The sequence below is a fragment of the Argopecten irradians genome, chromosome 2 (assembly GCF_041381155.1).
Source record: "Argopecten irradians isolate NY chromosome 2, Ai_NY, whole genome shotgun sequence".
Classification (NCBI taxonomy): domain Eukaryota; kingdom Metazoa; phylum Mollusca; class Bivalvia; order Pectinida; family Pectinidae; genus Argopecten; species Argopecten irradians.
In genome coordinates this window covers 43255901-43279574 of record NC_091135.1, presented here as the reverse complement: position 1 = coordinate 43279574, position 23674 = coordinate 43255901, and the positions used below count along the sequence as shown (strand labels likewise).

At 34.5% G+C, this 23674-nt stretch overlaps 1 protein-coding gene across 3 annotated transcripts in view; it reads left to right on the top strand.

The window, feature by feature from the left end:
- Window positions 1-16352, top strand: part of LOC138315593 (ankyrin repeat domain-containing protein 27-like) — a 60510-nt gene extending 44158 nt beyond the window's left edge. For all 3 annotated transcript variants that reach the window (XM_069256731.1, XM_069256728.1, XM_069256729.1), the window contains 2 exons: window positions 9327-9411; window positions 9935-16352. In XM_069256731.1, coding sequence (XP_069112832.1) covers window positions 9327-9411; window positions 9935-10773 — 924 coding nt within the window. In that variant the 3' untranslated portion in view covers window positions 10774-16352. The remainder of the gene's footprint in view (window positions 1-9326; window positions 9412-9934) is intronic.
- The last annotated feature ends 7322 nt before the right edge of the window (window positions 16353-23674 follow it).

Genomic DNA, 23674 nt, shown 5'->3' with positions numbered 1-23674 from the left:
TGGTGTCAGTAGGAAACTGGAGTAATCTTTTTTCTTTCAGATAAAAAGTCACGGATATTTATACTAAATCATCAGAAACCTGATTGATGGCCTGTATGCATGTCGTCTATTCTATTTTGTCTGACGTACGCTTTGAATCTAATCCAAAATCTATAATTAAGTGTCCAATCTCTGATAAATAATATGCATGCTTTGTCCTATTTAATTTGAGTTTGGATTTGAATGAAACCAAAGTCCCATAATTGATCTTTGTATAGCTTGACAATCTTATTTAATTTGAAGTGATGTCAAAAGTATACATTTTTCTACAATGAACAGCGTTCATGACGAAAATATTTTATATAAGCTACATTCGTGGGATATTTGCAAAAATAAAGAAAAACTATTTATTCATATACTGGTTTGTCGCCTATATGACTTCGCCAATTACTAGGCTATATAGCTATGTCCTGAAAGCAAAAATAACATATAAAGATATACAGAAAGTGAAATGTGGTAAGTGTAATATGCTCTGTTTCTTGAATTTTGTATCTAAGTAGTGATCATCAATTTAATAAGATTGAATTATCAATATATTCCATTGAGCAGATTATTGGCAATTGCATTATAGAAAGGCTTCTTTAAAATATTTTCCTATGCAACTTTTCTATGCCCTCAGTTCTTCTAACTTGATTTCGAGATGACTCAGTGAAAGTGTCTGGCAAGGGAACTGTCTTTGATTTTAACAATAATGGTTTGAATTTTGAAAGTTCTCCAAGGTTTTGTGATCCAATGTTATTCTTTTTAATGTCGGTGCTTGAATCTCATCATATACTTACAATATAGTAGTTTGTGCTGCTAGTTATAATTTACAGAAAGTGCTTTACTGGATTTTAGATAATATAGACTTATCCATGGAGTATCAGACTCATATACTCATATATTATTGATTATAGTTTGTGACTCCTGATGGAATATAGTGGATGTCGATATATTCATTTTGAAAAAGTCTTGTTTATTGTTATTTACATGAAAAGGTTTTTGATTCTATTTACAAAGCATATATCTCCTACATGTGGTATTGAATAATGAGTTGGACCAGTAAGAGAATACGGCAAAATAGCTATAGATTAGAAATTTTAAATCTGCATCCGAGATCTCTTAACATATAAATAACCATGTCTGCTTTTGGTATTTAAACCAGATGAGATATAATCTAGGGATGAGGTCAAGTCCCCAGATGAAGCAATCATTGGCATTTTTGAGAGGGTTTCTATGTTTTAAACAATTCTATTTGATTTTTTATGTGCTCAACCACAGCGCCCTGATTTCAAGGTACAATTCTATTATCACTGTATCCTTGACACCAAGCTTGAGATTATAGCACACTGTCTCGTGGTGTTAATTAAAGTGGATAATTGTGTTACTGATAGTTACTACAAAAGGTATCCCTGTCATTTTTCTCTACTATCAAATATTTCAGATATCAAAAATCTTTTTATGGGAACGAAATCAATTTATTCTATCTGTAAATGTTGAGAAATTGTAATATTTTTTCATATCGCATGTTTGATTATTTCATTTATGATTAAGATCGGGCTCTTTCAAGAGTTCAAGGTAATGTTTGTGGTAAGGAGGCATTAGGAATTAAAATGGCCCTGGGACTTGAAATTAGACTTTCTAATACATTAAACAAATTTGATTAAATCTACGTCTGTCAAACACTCACGGTTGCCTGTGGTTGAGATGTGTCCATCAGGTGGCTGCTTCCTCAGCCTCCGATAGCATCAGACAATCATTTACTGAATCTATTTAGATTCTGGGTATCAGAAGCGAAACTATGGACAAACATCATCAAATTCTAGTCACACCGGGACTGGCAATAGTAACCCAACTGTCAGTCTGTAATGAAAAAAGGTTACAGAGCAATTTAATTATTTTTTTTTCTGTATTCTGCAATTTTAGCATGTACAATTTTCATTTGCTAAATTCGGTCAGGAACGGAATGACTAACCTTCCTCATCGCTTTGACAGTCATGAAGCAATATCGTGGTTTTAATCAAGTTATATTCATATCGAGAGTATACATAATTATGTATTATTCGTTTTATGATGAAAAATTAGTACGTTCAATAACACAGCACGATGATTAAAATTGTGTTTCAACCATACATTGTATAATTGTTTGATTGTATTCTTTGATGTTTAGTGATGCTTAACTTAGTGTGAAGTTTATCTTCTTTGAAAACAAAATGCAATTAAATGGAGAAGTAGTTGTGTTACATATATTTGCAACCCTTATTACTTTTTATATTTTAACTTTCTTATAGTAATTTGTTTATGAAATCAAATTATCTTAGAATGGAAACCTACCGAGACATTTGTGAAACAAATATAGTCAGTAATTTTGTTAAATGCTAAAGGCTTAGTGGAATTCGGGTGAAGTAACATCGTTTCTAATCTGTTGTTACCTTTTGTTTTATGTGATTGATATACATGACAATGGGTAAATTTTACGACGTTTGTATATATAAGTTATTCTTTTAAATAGACCAAAAATTGGCTTGAAGGGTTCTAGTGGACATCTAGAAGATAGTGAATGGCAGAAATGGGACACACATGTGATAAATGCCAAGTTTAAGTTCGCCATTTGGCTCTTATTGGTACCTACTGTGGACATGTATTCATCATGGGCTATGCGTGAGGGAAATGGTCGCATGTTGTAAACCTAGACAAACTTGAATTAGCAACCAGACAGATAAATCATGTCAAGGTGCTTCTCAGGCCAAATATGTCAATCTCCATCGAATGTTAAGTCGGCCATGAATATTTAAAATCACGACAGAGTGTGCTGGATGTGATGAACTGCAACGTCTTGTAGCTGGTGATGTTTGTCTAAATGTCAGAAGAGGAATCGCCTTGCTCAGATGAACCAAAAAGATGTACACTCTTTATATATGACAGTTATTGCCTGATCACTCAAATGCACATGTAGTGGACAACTGTCCTAATGAATGAATGAAGTCAAACGGGATCTCTATGCACTGTCATCTAGGGATGAATAGGGTTGAATATTCAATTCCAAAAATCTTAATTTTACGATTTTCCAAACTCATCGCCACTGGGTGAGTATTGAGTATTGAGTATTCTTTTTGGTTTAATGGGTAAATTCTGGCATCAAATTTGAACAAAATTTTCACAATTTATTTCTTTTGCAATAGCTGCATGCATTAATTTATTAAAGTTTTCTGTAATTCTTTTATGAATTGTAAATGTAAATTATTTTCAAAACAAAATTACACGTACTTAAATTACAATTAGTACTGGTCACTAAAATCTAGTTGGGTTCAATTCATATTTAGTGTTTCTTCCATATATCGTGACTGTTCTTGTATTCAAGTACTTTGTTTACCAAATCTGGAACATCGGAAATCGGCAAAGGTTAAAGGAAACCTATAACTGCGAAACAATCTTCTTTATTTGTGGAAGTTATGCATATTTGACTTGTCAAGATTAGGGCTATGGTTTTCTAAGTTAAAGGTCTGTTGTTCTCCTTTAACACAAAGTGTTTATTTAACTGTCCAACCTCACACTGTTTTCTAACCCAAGACTGACAATTTGTGAGGTCTTATCAGGTCTTCCTTTTGAACGTCAGGGACTAAGTGTTCCTACTGAGCATAAAGAAAATCAGTCTGTGCTCTGTACATTGCTATAACGCCCCAGGACTTTAAGTCAATGCTAAAGACGTATTGATACAAAAGGGGTCAACTAATAACCACAACTGATAGATCCATTGCATGTCAAAAATGTTGAAAAGAAGTTATAAAAAAAGATTCAGCAGGACCATAGAAAATATTGGCATAGAGATAACTTCATGGCGAAGATGATAATGGGTTTCAAGTCCAAGATGACATTAACAATTAACAGATAGTGTTTAAGGGAATGGTGTAAATTAGATGCACTCTTTTAAATTGTAAAGATTGAAGAAACACTTTTATCGTTATGAAGATTGTATTATTAATGTCGTTCCAAAAAGGAAAAAGATAAGCTGTTAGAATTAATCTTCAGGAAGAGTAGTAGTATTTAGTCATGGTACAGTGAAGGTTAGCTTTGAAAATGGGACAGTGAAGATAAGATTATGATAATGGGCATGGCTAAGTTTCCTGTTGGAGGGTATATTTATATTTGGACAAGCGTTCAACATACAATGGCTGACGTTTGAGATATGAACATTTTATGTCAATAAGAAAAAAACTTTAAGTCGTATAATTGATTGTCTAATGAATAAGTAACTTACAGATGGATGGACATGCTAACGAGTTTCCCAGCAGGTTGTCCCAGAGACCAAATTATCATAGTTTGTGACTGATGTTAGCAGGGATATCAGAAAGACACTTTTGTGTTCCTGATGGACCTATCAGACTTGTATCAGATGAGTACTTATGGGAGGCATGAATAGGAAGTCATTAGAACCACAGTGCTTTATTTCATATTCGGCCATTATTTCAGATATGTGCTTACAATATAGCATTCCGTCAGAAACTTGACTGAATGCTACTTGTGTTAAGCATAATAGTGTTGCTACTGTATGTGCTGCTAAGATGTGACAGGCAGATGATAGGCTAACCAAAGTGTAGTGCTTAGTAGCATAATCTACTGTGTACACTCGGCGTTTTTGTTTCAAAACTGGAGATTCCCTTTAAATACTAATTCTCGATAAAGCCAAAATATATTTACAAAATAAACTAAATCAATGTGCTGATAAAGCAAGGTTCAAATCTTGAAGTGCATCGAATAGACATATCATCACTTTCTTACTAAGTAGTGATGGTTTAAGTAGACATCCACTGTACAGTTAATATATTTTTATATGAATATATGAAGTGACCACCCACTTTATACAATACCTCCAATGTAAGTGGATGGAATGACACAACCCACTTTACACAATACCTCCAATGTAAAGTGGATGGAATGACACAACCCACTTTACACAATACCTCCAATGTAAAGTGGATGGAATGACACAACCCACTTTACACAATAACCTCCAATGTAAAGTGGATGGAATACACAACCCACTTTACACAATACCTCCAATGTAAAGTGGATGGAATGACACAACCCACTTGTTACACAACCACTTACACATACTCAATGTAAAGTGGATGGAATGACACAACCCACTTTACACAATAACTCCAATGTAAAGTGGATGGAATGACACAACCCACTTTACACAATACCTCCAATGTAAAGTGGATGGAATGACACAACCCACTTTACACAATAACTCCAATGTAAAGTGGATGGAATGACACAACCCACTTTAGACAATACCTCCAATGTAAAGTGGATGGAATGACATAACCCACTTTACACAATATACTCCAATGTAAAGTGGATGGAATGACACAACCCACTTTACACAATACTCCAATGTAAAGTGGATGGAATGCACACCCATTACACTACTCAATGTAAGTGGATGGATGACAAACCCACTTAACAATACTCCAATGTAAAGTGGATGGAATGACATAACCCACTTTAGACAATACCTCCAATGTAAAGTGGATGAGATGAACACAACCCACTTTACACAAACCTCCAATGTAAAGTGGATGGAATGACACAACCCACTTTACACAATACCTCCAATGTAAAGTGGATGGAATGACACAACCCACTTTACACAATACCTCCAATGTAAAGTGGATGGAATGACACAACCCACTTTACACAATAACTCCAATGTAAAGTGGATGGAATGACACAACCCACTTTACACAATAACTCCAATGTAAAGTGGATGGAATGACATAACCCACTTTACACAATAACTCCAATGTAAAGTGGATGGAATGACACAACCCACTTTACACAATATCTCCAATGTAAAGTGGATGGAATGACACATCTTTCTTGTATTAGTTATCAGTGCAATCACCCAATAAATTGCCCTTAGGTTGAAAGTAAGGTCACACGTTTTTATTTTACCTTTTGATATTTTACAGATAAGATAAGCACTCATAATATATTGGTAAATATAGACTAAAATACTAGAGTGTTATTCACCACTAGTTATAATAGAATAGTCAGAGAGAAAAACAATCAAAGCTTTGAAATTCAGCAGTTGTTTATTCTTCGATTTATTACCGAAATTACGAAACGTCTCTGTTTTGATCGTATTGAATATCCCATGGGAATATGAAAAAAACGGTGTATCTGCACAACAGGACATTGCTGTAGTAGATATTTTTTGTTTTTACGCCATTTCACCGAAGGTCAGGTTGACCTTTTGTCATCGTGGTTCGTCCGTCGTCATGCACCGTCCGCCGTGTCATTGGGGAAAGACAATAATATTTTATATAAATGAGTTAGGTCTGACCCTGGGGACAGGGACGAGGCCCCAGAGAATTTTGCTGAAATTTGTCTTTAAAATCGTTCTCCTCCTTAACGCTTGAGAGGATAACATCCATATTTGGTGCGAAATATCATATTTTTCATAATTGAGTCAAGTTTGACCCCTAGGGACAAAGGGGCGGGGCTCAGAAGGGGTAATTTTACTAAAATTTGTTTTTTGAAATGCTACTTCTCCTAAACCCTAGAGTGGATTACAACCATATTTGGTGTGAAACACCATTGGGGGAGATAACCCTCACTATAAAAATTTGAAATGGTTTGAAAATTAAGAATTCTGATCTAGGTAGCCATGAAATTAATATTTAAAATATAGTGGCCTTCTGCTATGATGTAGTTGGGCAGCAGGCACGATTCTAACATACTACATTTATTGAAGGTGTTACTTGAAGTTAGCTCATGAAACCAGCTTAAATATTTAAACAAAACTGCTATAAACATGGTAAAACAAAGGATGCTTATTAAACAGATGATACCATTCATTAACTGTGACGTAATTTCTGCACGTGACCCAGCCAATGTGATCCTACGTTGTAATCATCTGAAGTAGGTCATATCAAGATCCATATGCAGTACTAAACATCGATCTCAAGCTTTCAAATATTTGAAAAATATAAGTTTTCAGCAGAATTATTAAAGTTTGTAATACTGAAAAAAACCAAATGCTAAACTAAGTCACTGTGACCTACTTCTTCAATTTTTCATTAGTTTTCTTAGCTGAACTACACCAATCCAAGTTTTGCTTACAAAAACTTATTATATTTAATAAATTAGGACATAAACAATGAAAATGATTTTTTCACCCTGTGACCTTTGACCTCTGATATATCTACTTTCAAAATATTTTACTTATCACTGTGTGTCCGTAAAACAGCCCAAAGTGATACCTCTCCTTTGGCTTTAAAATCTGACTCCTCCTAAATCCGTGAATGGGTTACAAGCATATTTGTCGTGGAACATCTGAATAAACAAAATATTCAAATGTACGACCTTTCAAATAAACTAAAATCTTAAAACGACTTTTGAATTACTAAGAGGCCTAGAGACCTGATATTGGACCTGCATCGTACTAGGATCAGGGAATACCCAGATTGTTCAACGAATGAACTATATTTAATTTAGGGTCAAAGTCATCAAATATTTCAGAAACTTACAGATTCAACTAAGGAATCTACTGAGCCACTACTGTATACTGCGACTATGTTGTTTTGTGCCATTAGTCGATGACCGTTAAGGCTCATGGGCCACTTGTTGTGATATGGTTTTAGTTTTGTAAACCCCGAAGTGATTTTTTCCTGTAGAATAATGGTGGTAAAATACGCATGTGTTTGCCATTTGCATAAAATTTAATGGAAACTCAAAACACTTTTCATGGACATAAACTCATTTATTGTGAAAATCTGGAATAGTAAACTTTACGCAAGTCTAAAGTCCTAGCTATAGACATTAAGACTTAAGTGGAATTAACCCTATGTGGTTAAAGAAAGTGAGTTGGTTTTACATTTGGGGAAAACAAATCATAAAACACCAACGAGAGAGGGAGGATTGGTAGGTGATATCGGGTGTTAAATCTAAATGTTCTGTTACATTAAGAATCCTCATAGGCATTCCTTAACACTGATTTCCACTCAACTCTAATTGTATTATAGGAATTTATGGCCTTTGCCAGGCTTACCAATATATCAGGGGTCAGTTTACGTTACCATGGCGACTGGTGTAATATAGGCCAATCTTCTCCAGTAAATTTACGTTGAAACAATCATTTATTCACGAAGAAAATAACTGCAGTGCAAACTTTGTTTGTAGAAGGATTAAAATAATTTGAAAATGAGATAGAATATTCAATATGGCATTTACTGACCTTTACAGCTGGCCTCATTAGGATTCAATTGATTGAATAATGGATTGTTGTCGAAGAACTGATTTGGCTCTTGAGGGAAAAAAACGAAGGTCACATATGAACGTATCGTGGGTCAATATCTTAATGTTATTGGTGGTACATAGTACGGCACGGTCTAGGGGAGGTAGTATAAACAGTTAGATAACGGTGATAATGTGATGTTGTCATCCCTCATTGTCGGCACCAAATAGGAGACTTAGGCCTTCTACGCCTCCGAATTCATTATGACTTGCACGCTTGACTTTTATCATATGGTCGGCTTTATAGGTCTGTCTTGGGCGTTAAAACATAAAGGGAGACTCGACATATTGAGACAGCTGGGACCAAGTGCGAAATAAGAGCATTAAAATCAGTGTTGGGTTTATAGTTGATTGTGATTGGATTATCTCAGAAGACATTAATGGAATTGGGTGCAAAAATAGATATCGAGAGTGTGAAATGGCATTATCAATGTAAACATGTATAATGTAGCAACCCTATCATTTAGCATTATTGTAATGGCGATTGTAGGTCTACTTATCTGAATTTGTGATGAGCTATACATAATCTGGCAAGAGATTCCTCGTGTCCTGCAACAATAAATAAATAAATAAAAATTTCAGTTTGATTTTAGCATTTATTTTATCTTTTTTTTGAAAGTATTTAAAGTAAAATCCGTCTTCTAGGATTCTTGATATAAAGCATTTAAAGAACGATGTTTTGAGGTGATTAACGCGAATAAAGGAGAATTTTAATTATTTGTACACCTGTAAAATTACGATGATGCTTGAGAGGTTCAGCATTAACTTTGAAAACGTTTGCATGTAATAATTGGCATTTAATCCATCAAGACTTAAAAAGAAGTAAACAGTTTTATTGTCTTGTATGCATGCAGTTGCATAGCAATACTGGACATGTCAATTTAAGATTGAGTAATTATCAATAAAATGAAATATTCTTATATGTTTAAACTTGAGCCTTGCATTACAGAAATGATAATTCAAATTAATAAGAAATTTTAAGGTTTTAATTGAAATGTTTTCAGAATCCAGAGATCCAATCTATTATTGCCAAATGCATGCCGAAACAACCAACTTTGATGAAGGAACAGTTAGAGACATCTATGAAAAGTATGTCATCACAAAAAAAGTTTATTCTTTAATTTACAGAATTATTGTTCATGTTCATTGTATACCTAGCTGATGATGTTTTTTCCGCTACTTGCTTGATTCATAATATTTTTCACATGTTTTATATTTTTGTTTACTTTTCTAATTTGTTATTTCATTCAATATGTAGGATAATGATCCTCTCAGAAAAAAAAATCATAGATTTTTACCTAGCAAGAATGACCTGTTATTAAATAGTTTAAGTTTCAATATATTGAGTAGAATGATTGTGTTTTGATATATATCGTTACAAATTCTTGCTAATGTACATTTTGTGAACATGAAATAGAAGTTCAGAGTAATAATAATGAGAAGTATTTACTTTATTGGTATTTGTAGCAAAACAAATTCTGAACCAATCTGTACTTCAACTTTGAAGGAAATAAAACGATACTCGTGTCTGATTTGGTAGGACATTCCTATTAAAATAATGTCAAAATTTTTTTTCGTCATTCTCTTGTTAATTTTGTTGCTTTGTCCACAGAATCCCCAATATCCATTCATGACCTTTTCTCAGCCTTTGAGGCCAAGGATTTGGAAACACTAAACACATTAAATCAGGCTATTCGGGAGTTTGATACGACAACTAGGCTCAAATCAACAACAATCCGAGACGCCTCACATAACACAATGGCTATGCTTCGACAGCAGCATTCCATCAAGAAGTTTGACTTGCGAGGATTGAAGCATGTCCAGTCACTGGACAAGAGTGACCCTATGTATATATATCGACTTTCAGTCAGTGATATGGAACAAGTAAGTGAGACCCAAGGTCTTCTTGGTGGTTGCGTGAATGAAACTGATGGTGAAAAACGCGGAACTGATGGTGCATGTAGAAAGGCAACAAATCTTCCAGGTACTTTGGTAAGGAAAGAATCGCAATCCGAATGTTGTTCAAGTGCGATCGAATCAACACCTACGAACTCACAAGAACATGAAATTATAAATAAAGATACGTCTGTTTCAGAAGAAGGACTTGAAGATGTTTTCGATAATTGCAATAATAATTCGGCGAGTGTTGATCCTGGTCAATTAGAAACAGCAGCACCATACGGAGACTTAACATTTATAAGTAATAATACACAAGTGGTCAAAGATGTGCAAGACTCCGTACATACGGATGGAATATGTGGTAGTGATAATAATGTTAGTTCTGTAGTAACACCTGATCATTCCCGTATCACAGAAGAAACATTTAGGAGTGATGCCACATCACCGTGCCTTATACTTGATGAAGAGTGTTCATCAGAGCATGACTCCGAAGGGGACATTTTTGAAGAAATGGAGAGAAACAAATTAAAATCTCCTCAGTTAGCCAGCTAGATACTATAAAGCTATTATGTGATAAAGTGTGTTATGATGTAGTTTTATATCCATTAAGAGTCATTATAATCATTATTATATGATTGCCGGGCGATCACTTATTACAATCCTGCTTTAATTATTGTTGATTAATTTAATCCTTTAATAATTTAACGGGTTTTCACTATGATACATGACTAAGGAAATGTTGTCACTTTTATTTCTGGATGGGCATTTTATTATTGTCATTTACTTAATTATAAACAAAGTATTCGTATAAATACTATATGGTTTGGTTGCATGGTAAAAGAACAATAGAATAATTATTTATAATTATCTGCATTTTGAATTAATTGTTTTAAACTTTATTTCTTTCTTTACTTCCTAAATGAGACTGATTAAAACATATAATTATAAAACTATTAGGACATATAAAGTCGTTGAACTATTGGGACATATAAAGTCGTTGAACTATTGGGACATATAAAGTCAACACTATGATATTCACAAATGGATTTTTCTTTGGTAAAACCTGATAATGGCTCTTATTATATAGTTAAAACGTCATTTTCGCATATCATCGCTCCTTCAAAAATTGTCCACGGAATGGATTTTGGCCTCAAAATCTCATTAAGATGTCATAATTTCTATAATTTCCAAACTTTTGGCGAGTTTATGTCAACCTTAAATTAGCCATGCAAGCAGTCGTTAATGCAGTCCAAAGAAATTTTAAAAAACATCGATCAGATTTCAAAACAAGTTAGTTATCAATGTCCTTTAGTAGATGGTATGATCTCTATTTTAAGAAATTGTTTTATTTTATAAACAGATAAATACGTATTTCCCTAAAGGTGCTATAAACAGTTTAAGTGCTAATATTAAGCAGTCATAATGACGTGGCTTACCGCAGGTAATGGAAGTCAAAATCACAGGTAATGGAAGTCAAAATCACAGGTAATAGAAGTCTAGACCACAGGATATAGAAGTCTAGACCACAGGTAATAGAAGTCTAAACCACAGGTAATGGAAGTCTAAAACACAGTTAATGGAAGTCTAAACCACAGGCAATGGAAGTCTAAACCACAGGTAATGGAAGTCTAAATCATAGTTAATGGAAGTCTCAACCACAGGTAATGGAAGTCTAAATCACAGTTAATGGAAGTCAAAATCACAGGTAATGGAAGTCAAAATCACAGGTATTAGAAGTCTAAACCACAGGTAATAGAAGTCTAAATCACAGGTAATGGAAGTCCATGATCATAGTGTTCCCTTTGAAAATATCCTCCAAATTACTTTTTTGGCAGACGTTATTACTTGCATGCTTATATACGCTGTACCCCTGTTTAGTTACAGATAACTTGACAACATTTGTTTTGATTTCCTTGGAATGTTTTCTATGTCAATGAAAACAATTTACTTTCTGTAAAACGTCATACAATGTCTTAATCTTCATTAACATGTTTTTAATTATTGCTTACAAATAGCTACATGAATTATATTTCTTAATAATTATGCATTATATTACATTATTATGTAATGTCAATATTGAAAATTAATATATTTTGTCACAATGGTTTTCCATGACAATTTAAATCATAATTGATTTTTCCCCGTTCATCACTATGTTATTATTGTCATTGTCGAAAATTTGAAACACTTCGGCTTCATGTTGAGCGCATATTATATTACGTATAAATTATTTATTAGAACATTGCAAAAGTACTCAATTGCTATTAATGTGCTATTGTTTCGGAGGACAAAACCTTAAATGTTAGATTTGGTTTTAAGAATGGCTTTTGAGATAGTACAATTGAAAGTCTCTTATTTATTTTATTTACACTGCTAAAGGACATATCATGATTTGTGGTGCATGGGAATGTTATTGGCATTACAAAACTTAGATTAAAATGTTTTAATCACAACTCGTGACATATTTTTTTCAGGAAACGAATTATTGTTTGGTACTAGTATATATGCCTTTAGGATATTTGTTATATGAAATGTTGCTTTGGTTACTTCTGGGGACACATTCCCCAACTGTTGTTATGGTAACTGCTGTCATAGTGACAGTAGGTTTTGTTTATTACAGCAGTATGACTTTTACAATTATATAGTTACTGCTGCAAGGGCAACTTTCATGGAGACTGATGCTTTGCAATCGTTTTTGTGTCGCCTGCAACGCAAGGGCGACACTTAGGTATCACTATGTCGGCGTCGTCGGCGTCGTCGGTGTCGTCGTCGTCGTCGGCGTCCTCGGCGTCCGGGAAACGGTTTCCGTGCGATAACTGAAGTATTTATTGTCCGATTTCAACCAAATTTGGTATATAGCTTTATATCAATGAGATATCGGATGAGTTCGATAATGGTCAAAATCCGTCAATATTTGCAAGAGTTACGGGACTTTAAAATCGTCAAAACAGAAAAATCCATGGTTTCCGCTCGATAACTTAAATATTTATCGTCCAATTTCAACCAAATTTCATAAATTGTTTTATATCAATGAGATCTTGGATAAGTTTAATAATGGTCAAAATCCGTCAATATTTTCAAGAGTTACGGGACTATAAAATCATCAAAACAGAAAAATCCATGGTTTCCGCTCAATAACTTAAATATTTATTGTCCGATTTCAACCAAATTTGGTATGTTGCTCTATATTAATGAGATTTTAGATGGGTTCGATACTGGTCAAAATCTGTCAATATTTGCAAGAGTTACGGGACCTTAAAATAGTCGAAACATGGCTTCCGCTTGAAAACTTTAGTGTTTATTGTCCGATTTCAACCAAATTTGGTATATTGTTTTATATCAATGAGATCTTAGATGGGTTCGATACTTTTCAAAATCCATCAATATTTGCAAGAGATATGGAACTTGATTACTTTACCTAAATTATTAACAATATTTTCAACTGTAAATAACTATTTTTTGTGATGCTGTGCAGGCGACACATCCACTTCCGTGGAATTCTTGTTATAGTGGTAATGGCGGTTCATAATGACAGGTATGATGATTCTATTCCTTCGATAACTCTTACTTATTAATATTGTAACTTCTACTATCTTCGATACCTCTAAACTTATTAATATTGTAACTTCTACTATCTTCGATACCTCTAACTTATTAATATTGTAACTTCTACTATCTTCGATAACTCTTACTTATTAATATTGTAACTTCTACTATCTTCGATACCTCTAAACTTATTAATATTGTAACTTCTACTATCATAACTGCTGTTATGGTCTTTACAACTACTGTTGATACGAAATTGTTACAATGGCTGTGTAACAATGGGAACTTCTACAAAGATATTTTTATGAGTTTTCTGCTATGGTGACTGCCATTGTATCGAATTCTGTAATTACAACTTCTATTGTGATGTCTTTTGTATTTCTATGGCTGCTGTTGTAATAGAACGATGCTATTATGGTTACTTTGTAATTGTAGATACTTCTATGACGACCCTTGTTTTGGCCGCCCTGTTTCTATTTCTACCGTTTATACGGTTACAACTTGTTGCTATGGATTTGTTTTTTTTTTAATTATGGCGCATGCTGCCATTTGTATTGTAAAAAATGAAGACTGCTGCTTTTTAGGCCGTTTTTGGTTTGTATCATCTATTTTCAAAACAGTTCTGTGAGTGATTAAGCGTACACTGCTTTATTTTCGTTATTACTCATTTTACAACTACTATTGAATATCTATAATAACGTTCATATGATGGTAATTATGATAAATTTGCTCAATGTTAAATTGATGTTTATACTGAAGCTAAATATGCACATGGTAAAATATGATTAAGAAAACTTGCTGTCTATACTTCCGAGTTTACCTCGGAGCCCTATTGTTCAAAAGTAATTAGCTTAATTACATGATTAGTGAAAATATAATTTCTCGTTTCCTGTAAAACCAATCCTGTGAATCTATTTTCTCTGAAATAACCAAGTAGGTAGGGAATGGGGATAGTTTTCGATTTCATAAAAAATAAGTTAATTTTACAGGATTTTGTTTATCTTGATTTGAAAACTGTTGTTAAACTGTGATTAGCCTAATCAGCTTTTGAACAACTGGTCCAAGCAAATGATTTAACCCTAGCTCTTATACTGTAAGCTATGTCATGATTCTTGCCTGTGATAATTGCATGCTACTGTTGGGAATGGATAATTTGACAGGATGTACAACATGGGGACATTTTCGAAATAGACTTTTCTGTTTCAATCTTTTCAAATTTCGCCAATATCACAATTATGTCTTTTGAAATTTCATGTTGATTTATTAACTACTCAATAATATCATATTCTACATATTAAAGTCTTTTTAGATATGGTTTATCATGACAAAAGAAAGTCATGTAAATGTTAGGTTTCCTCTTCTATGTTAAATTTATTGTATATGAGATGTTTGAAATTTTAGAAACTATTTGGTTATATTTTCATCAAGGCATGCCTAAAAAATCATATGTACTTATTCAATTTACTCAAGCATTTTGACCATATATTTTATCATTTGGATGAAGAATAGTGTAGTAGCGCGTGTTAGGTCATTAATTCTGAAGGTATTATTTGTGTCTGTCTCTTAGTACATTCAGATTAATTAAGCACGGACTCTGCCTTCCATGCAGGATGCTTCATATAGTGTGTGTTAAATCTGTTTGTATATCGTTATCTATTATCGTCAATTTGTGCTGAGGGTTATTCCAACGCAAGGTGTTAAAAGCATCATTGAATGCCAATAGAATGTTTGATCTACCCAGTAAGTACTGTTTCCGTCCCTATCACAGTATTATGTGTGTAGGTAGAGGTAGTTAATGTGAACCAACTTATATCTGCGATGTAGACCTACATGGGTCACCCGTATCTGTGTTAGTACACATGGCGATTCATTTTCACGATTTCTAATCGCCTGCGCGAGATATGCGAAATTTGTTCACTCGGAAAAATAAGTTGGTTTACAGAACGTTGTTTATGATAAATGTGTTTAGAGAAGAGCAGACTCACCTTGTGATTGAACGCAAATGTTTCTTTTTTACCAATGAAACTTCATGAACTACTTCACTCTCGGACTGTATACCGGAGAACCCTTGATTGTCCTATTGCAAAACAAAAAACATAGAGTTGATTGAGTGTAAAGGAGCTAAAATGAATGTAACTCAAAGAATTATTGGCAATTTTCTTACCGTACTTTAAGACATGTTAGTCTTTTTACACGTTAATATCGACAGATTACTGTAAATGGAAGTTACTAAGATATTTAAAAATCTTGGTTTGTCTTATTGGGTATTCATATTTCATAATCTAATTATCATGGTCATCTACGAGAATACTATGCCATTTTATTATCTTAAAATCGACGTTTAGATTCTACTGTGATAGTATCTCTTAAATGCCAGTTAATTAAATCGTGCTATCCCATTGATGGCTTTCAAGACAACTAGGACTTGGATAGCAGGGATCTCCATGTATTAATCGGTGATATAAGAACATGTATACAGTGACATCAAGTGTTGACAAAAACACAACTGATACGTATTGTTACGTTGTTAGACTATTGTGTGTTCCCTGTTACATCTATGTGATATTAAAGCTGTTAAAACTTAATGTATGACGTTTGTAATGTATTTCTGGAACTTGTTTAATGCTGCCCCAATACACGGAACAAAACACAGAATACAAAGATCCGACCACAACACTAAACCAGACACAGAATATAGATCTGTACTGAAAAGTTAAAGATTCTCCACTGTCGACAGATCATGAACGATAGCCATCATTTGAACTATAATTGTTGTTTCCTTATGCAAATGTATGTCTAAATAACAAACAATAATACAAATTAACTTGTTTTGCGTTTGGTTGATACACAATCTGTATATAATTCCATATACATTGCAGGACATAGTGTCATGGATTATTTCGAGGCGCAGTTATTTTTTAGTACTTTTATCTTGATGTAAAATGAGAAGCTGGAACATTTCAATGGCGGTAATGATATAAAGTAAGTAACTATTGTAACTGAAGATAAATGCGAATTCGTCTGCTCTTGTTTTGATAGAGAAAAAAATACCATTCGTCAGCGGTGGAGCATCTTTAAAAAGTGTAAGGAGAACTAAGTTCGGCTTGATTTATTTAACAAACTTTTAACAGACAGGTTCATTTAATGACGTGCTAGGTTTATCAATGGAGGAAAGCCACAGTATCAGAAGAAAAACCACCGACAAGTGATTAGTAGCTGGCCATTGTCCCACATAGTACATAGTACGTATGATAAGAAGACATTAATTCATTAGCGTGACCATATAGACATTAAATGTAAATTTCTGCAAACCCATATATCAGTAAACATCACGAGAAACCTTAAACCGTTTCTGTCATGGAGTAAATCAAAACGAGGAATCGTTTTTTTTTTCCAAACTTTGTCAAATTCTACCTAAAACACCTCACCGGTATTGTCACACGTGTTCAAAGTGGCGAACATGTGTTTATGTCATGGTGTTGTCATTATGTCAATTTCGGCTTGGTGTTAATAACATAGCATGACCTACTTATTTCTGACCTGAAATGCGTGGAACATAAATTGACCACAGTTAAAGGCGAATGAATGTTCACCCCTCTGGACTCAGGATTTCTTTTCTATTTTCATCTAAAGAGAATATTTCCCTGTAGTAACTGACTGCGTTTCTATCTAGGTACTTTACCGTGACATGAGAGCTCGCCTTACTTTTCCTAGTAAAAGACAGTAAAACGAACTTGTGATTCTGAGGGCCGTACTGGTACCAGTCAAAGAACATACCAAAGCATTACATTAACTACTTATTCCGCGCCCCACACACTTTTGTAGTACTTTTATGACGGCCGAAAATTGCTTCTTGCCAAAATTAATCAAGGAAGTCTGCAAACAACACCTGTTTTGCCAAATCAACAGACGAGACAAAAATATTTTAGGAGTCATAAAGGTTATTTTGTCAGAATCATGATCATTACAAAACTGTTGACGTCTTTCTCATAGTCTTCATTGTACTTATGTAAAGTTATTTTATTGTGAAGTTATCTTTAGTAATTCTTCTTTAATTTTTAGGTAAAAAAGCCCTTGGGCAGTCATGTTGAATTATGAAACATGCTTTGTAATCAATCTCAGAGGGACTTAAATGCTGATAATATAGAAAGATTCTCCAATAAAACTTTTTGAATCTTGATCAGTCAGCTGTGCTTGTTACAAGATTAAACCCTAAGTATTCTCTCCGAGATGTGACGATGCAGTTCTCATACTTTTTGTTTACATATCTGACTACAGTCTCCTTTTGAAAGCGCCCATATCTTTGCGTTCAATAGATATATTAAAGTCTCCTTTTTGAAAGCGCCAACATCTTTGCGTTCAATAGATATATTAAAGTCTCCTTTTTGAAAGCGCCAACATCTTTGCGTACAATAGATATATTCTTTTGGGTAACCAACAAGACTCGTAAAGCAACTATTGACAGTCCCCGTTCGCGACAATTCACGACTGTAAATACAATTTACAAGCCGATTGGTCATCGCAGTGATGAATAAAATCCCGACGACAAATATTGAGATTAACATATTCCCCTTCCCCTATAAAAACTAGATCGGGAAAAAAATCTGTATGATCATTTAGATTTATCAACTGCTGCTTCCAGCCATCAAATCATCATGTAAAACGTCATGACACTGGAGGTTGAGACAGAAAAAAGTAATAAAAACAGAAAATAATAATATAGTCTAAGGGAAGGAGTCCACCAGCTCTACATATTTGTGCTGTATTTACACAGATATGTGACATGAAACTAAAACAATCAGTCCGTTCTAGGAGATTTGCTGCGTTCCGCAACAATTACAAGCCATATACAAATCAGGTAATTCGATCTCTTCAACGTAATTGATAAAATATGAACAGTATTATAGGTTATTTCAGCAATAAACTATTATCAGATGCTATTACATAGGCGATGTATATGCTATTTGGGTTACAGATAAATAGGCTGTCCCCTGATAGAACGACCTGTCTCCCAATGTATGAAACATGTGAATCTCCAGGGAAACGACTCGTCTCTTTTACCACGGATATAAAGTTTAATAGACGGAACCTGCTTTGTTAAATAGATTTCCAGTGGTACTTCCGCCACTAAACAGTGCAGGTACTTGAACAAGACACAAACCTTTATCACAGCATGGTATTAAAGTTCCCTTTTATATGTGATATTCCTTGAATTTAACACGAATTTCCTGACGGATACGACATTTCTTGCTGATAACAATAAGATTCACTGCGTAATTTGGTGTAACGATTGTGCCTAAAACCTTATTAATGCTGGTCAATAATTTTTTTGTTAAAATTGTTTTAACTGATAAAATCGCATTGTTTCCAATGTTTAAAAATATATACCGAAACCTTTTCTGTGTTTCTATAAATGTACTGTATATAGAGACATGCCAATATTTAATTGGTGGTACTGAGAACAACCATCTAAATAATTTTACATAGACCACAGTGTTATACTTTGATAAAGTTTTCACTGAATCATAAAAACAAAGGAATATTAGTTAGCTATTGTGTTCTATAATTAATGTCTAGGTTCTCATATAACTCTAGATAGAAAAAAAAGTTTGGGTCCTTCTGCTCAAACTCCAACCAGGGTAGCTATATTGAAATCAGGCGCATTTTGCACTAAAAAAATCCTGAAATTCTAATATTTTTTTTTACTTATTCTTAAATCTCAATATGAATTTCCAAATTCATATCATGGCTATCTAGGAATAATTACCTGTCAGAAAACATTTTTACTTTTGAAATTCATAATAGCCAGCCAATCAGCGGCCAGGTTAAAATTCTATCCTGGGCTCAAAGGGGCCATTTCGAAGGTCTTTTTTTATTTAGTTGGTTGTTCCCTACTGAGTACAACAACACTTCAATGGGAAACATAGCTTAAATGCAATCGTTCTTTGTTACGATATTATGCTCACGAATTCCTGTCTAGATTCGGAGAATATTTAGTTTTTAAAATGATGTTCATTAACTATCCTTTGTATTTATAATTTCAAGGTAATGGAAGTAAATATAGAAGAACTATGTTGCACATAAAGAAAAATTGGTGCAATTAAATGTGGTCTTTTCTAGCTTCCTAAAATGTTAAATTTTTTGTGTACTCTTTGACCTTCTTTGACATTTTGACCTAAAACTGTGTTCCAAATGAAGTTATCTGAAGTTTGTATCCGTATATACCAGCAGGTAAATGTATATGCGTGACAGGATAGGAATTCCTGTCCTCAGCCTTTGACAGCGTTATATCCTGCAAGCAGAAACACAGTGGACCGGATGTCCGGAGTGCCGGTATTCGGGGTCTCCGAGTACAAGTCGTGCGGACCTCTGGGCAAAATTAGCCACCTTGAGCATTTTATCGCTATCTACACGATGGTTCTATCAACACATTAATTTCATCGTGATGTATTTAGCTTAAAACGATGTTCATGGGACATTTGATTAAGTTTTGGCTTGGACCAAATGTCAAAAAGTTCCTAAATCCAACATATCATATATTTGGCCCGGCCATCTTGGTAATTACTGAAAAGAACCAAACAGGATGTTTTCACTTTGATGAAACTTTTGACCTAAAAGATGAATGTCGACATGGTGGCATTTCGCTCTAGCATGCTGTCAATCTTTTTTCGAGTCTAAACGAACTTGGGATGTTGTTATGCTAAGCTATTATGGAAATTTTTAGCCCACCATCATCAGATGGTGGGCTATTCAAATCGCTTTTCGTCCGTAGTCCGTGGTCCGTCCTTCCGTCCGTTCTTCCGTCCGTTAACAATTCTTGTTACCGCTATTTCTCAGAAAAGACTGCAGGGATCTTTCTCAAATTGCATATGTAGGTTCCTCTAGGGCCCTACTTGTGCATATTGCATTTTGGTACCAATTGGTCAACAAAATGGCCGCCAGGCAGCCATCTTGAATTTTGACAATTAAAGTTTGTTACCGCTATTTCTCAGAAAGTGCTGAAGGGATTCTTCTCAAATTTCACCTGTAGGTTCCCCTAGGGCCCTAGTTGTGCATAATGCATTTTGGGACCAATCGGTCAACAAGATGGCCGACAGTCCGCCATCTTGGATTTTGACAACTAAAGTATGTTACCGCTATTTCTCGGAAAGTGCTGAAGGGATTCTTCTCAAATTTCACATATAGGTTCCCCTAGGGCCCTAGTTGTGCATATTGCATTTTGGGACTGATCAACCAACAAGATGGCCGCAAGGCCGCCATCTTTGATTTTGACAATTGAAGTTTGTTACCGCTTTTTCTCAAACAGTACTGAAGGGATCTGTCTCAAATTCATGTGCATGGTCCTCTAGGTCCCTGGTTATGCATATTGCATTTTGGTACCAATCGGTGAACAAGATGGCCGACAAGACGCCATCTTGGATTTTGATAGTTAAAGTTTGTTACCTTTATTACTCAGAAGGTACAGAAATGATCTCTCTCAAATTTCACACGTAGGTTTCACTAGGGGTCTAGTTGTGCATATTGCATTTTGGTATCAATTGGTCAACAAGATGGCCGACAGGCCGGCCATTTTGGATTTTGACAATTAAAGTTTGTTACCGCTATTTCTCAGAAAGTTTTGAAGGGATTCTTCTCAAATTTCACATGTAGGTTCCCCTAGGGCCCTTGTTGTGCATATTGCATTTTAGGACCAATCGGTCAACAAGATGGCCGACAGTCCGCCATCTTGGATTTTGACAACTAAAGTTTGTTACCGCTATTTCTCCAAAAGTGCTGAAGGGATTCTTTTAAAATTTCACATATAGGTTCCCCTATGACCCTAGTTGTGCATATTGCATTTTGGGACTAATCGATCAACAAGATGGCCGACAGGCCGCCATCTTGGATTTGACAATTGAAGTTTGTTACCGCTATTTCTCAAAAAGTACTGAAGGGATCTGTCTCAAATTTCATGTTCATGGTCCCCTAGGTCCCTGGTTATGCATATAACATTTTGGTACCGATCGGTGAACAAGATGGCCGACAGGACGCCATCTTTGATTTTGACAATTGAATTTTGTTACCGCTATTTCTCAGAAAGTACTGAAGGGATCTGTGTCAAATTGCATGTGCATGTTCCCCTAGGGGTCTAGTTGTGCATATCGCATTTTTGGACCGAAAGGTGAACAAGATGGCCGACAGGCCGCCATTTGGGATTTTGATAGTTGAAGCTTTATTTGAAATTATTACCATTTTTTCTCAGAAAAGTACTGAAATGATCTGTCTAAAATTTTATATGTAAGTTCCCCTAGGACCTTAGTTGTGCATATTGCATATTCAGATCGGTCAAAAAGATGGTCAACAGGTAGCCATCTTGTTTTGTGATGATTGATGTTTGTTACTGTTATATATCTCAGAAAGTACTCAAAGGATCAGTCTCAAATTTCATATGTAGTATTATGTAGTAAAAGATTGAAAAGCAGAGAAAAGATCCCTGTTTCCTTTGTCAGACATAGATCATTCTTTGGTGGGCGCCAAGATCCCTCTGGGATCTCTTGTCTAGTTTGAAGACCATTGGAACGTTTCTTCAATTTGACGCCAGACAGACTTGACATACATGCCTTTAGGCCAGGATATCAAGATGGCTTGCTAACACTGTGACATCGGATATTTGAAAAAAGGAGTTTAGTGACAAATTGTTCAATTGATAGTCAGTTATAAAAATGTCGATGTAATTTCGCCCTGATATTTCCATATACAGTTACAATAACACTGGTATAACGATTGTCCATAAATATTGTCAGCAATCAAATCTTGAACGTCTGCGAATTAATATCGTCGGCACGGAAATAAATCCAACAGGCATTTCATTCATCCAATATAGCTATGCGTTCAACTGACCTTTCTCCTCATAGGGGTATGATGCGTTTCCAATTGATGTTGGTATGGAATCTAAATACAAAATATCTTGTTATTGTACCAATATGTCTGGTCCCTGTGATCCAATGGTCCGTGGAACCATATACTTTCCTAGTGCTGTCTGTGTTTGTCTTATGTGACTATTGTATCTAATGCCAGAGCCAGTCTGTTTATATAAACTCCGAATGAAAGATTCGGTTACAAAATACACTGCGTTCTTTTTATTATTGATATATTCTGATAACAGGTGTCTAGCCTCCAGCACCTCACGAATGCAAGCAAAATTAGGTCGGAATTTAAAACTTTCTTGTTTTGAAATAACTCTTCACTAAATGGGATTATCAAATTATACATGTTTAAAAGATGTTTTCAAATGTTTTGGATAGACCATATAAAAAACTAAATGTTTTCTGCAATTGATAAATGGTGCTAATTTTATTTCACATAAGTCAGTCTCATAGTTAAAAGTTACATGTAATATGAAATAATTAAAACCTGAGTAAATGTTCAACATGTTATTGATGGCAGCCAAAAAAACACAATTGACGTTGAGTCATGCGACATTATTACACATTTAGTCTTCTATTAGTGGATGAATTGGTCACTGCCTGAATCTATAGAAAGCCATCACCTCCTTATAATGTAATCTCTATTATAGGATGCGCAAATTACATGATAAGACTTATTATATGATACGATATACAAGTTCATGATATTGTGGCCTTACTCGGATTTGTGTGGTGGCTGATTTAGGGGTTGGAAGTCACCATAGGTTTGCACTATAGACCATAGCGCATAAAACCTGTTTGTTGTTGGTCATGTTCTCTTCCTTCGTGCATCGTATTTGCTTTAAGTAGAAAATTGAAAACACATTGTTTTCGTCATTAAATATCAAATCTCCTTGGTTTAGATTAAAAGTGGAAAAGTGCAACTATTCTTCTTGTAAAAGAATTTGTAAAAAATATAAAATGGAACCCAGTTATATTGAAGTCCTTGGGGAATGGAAAAT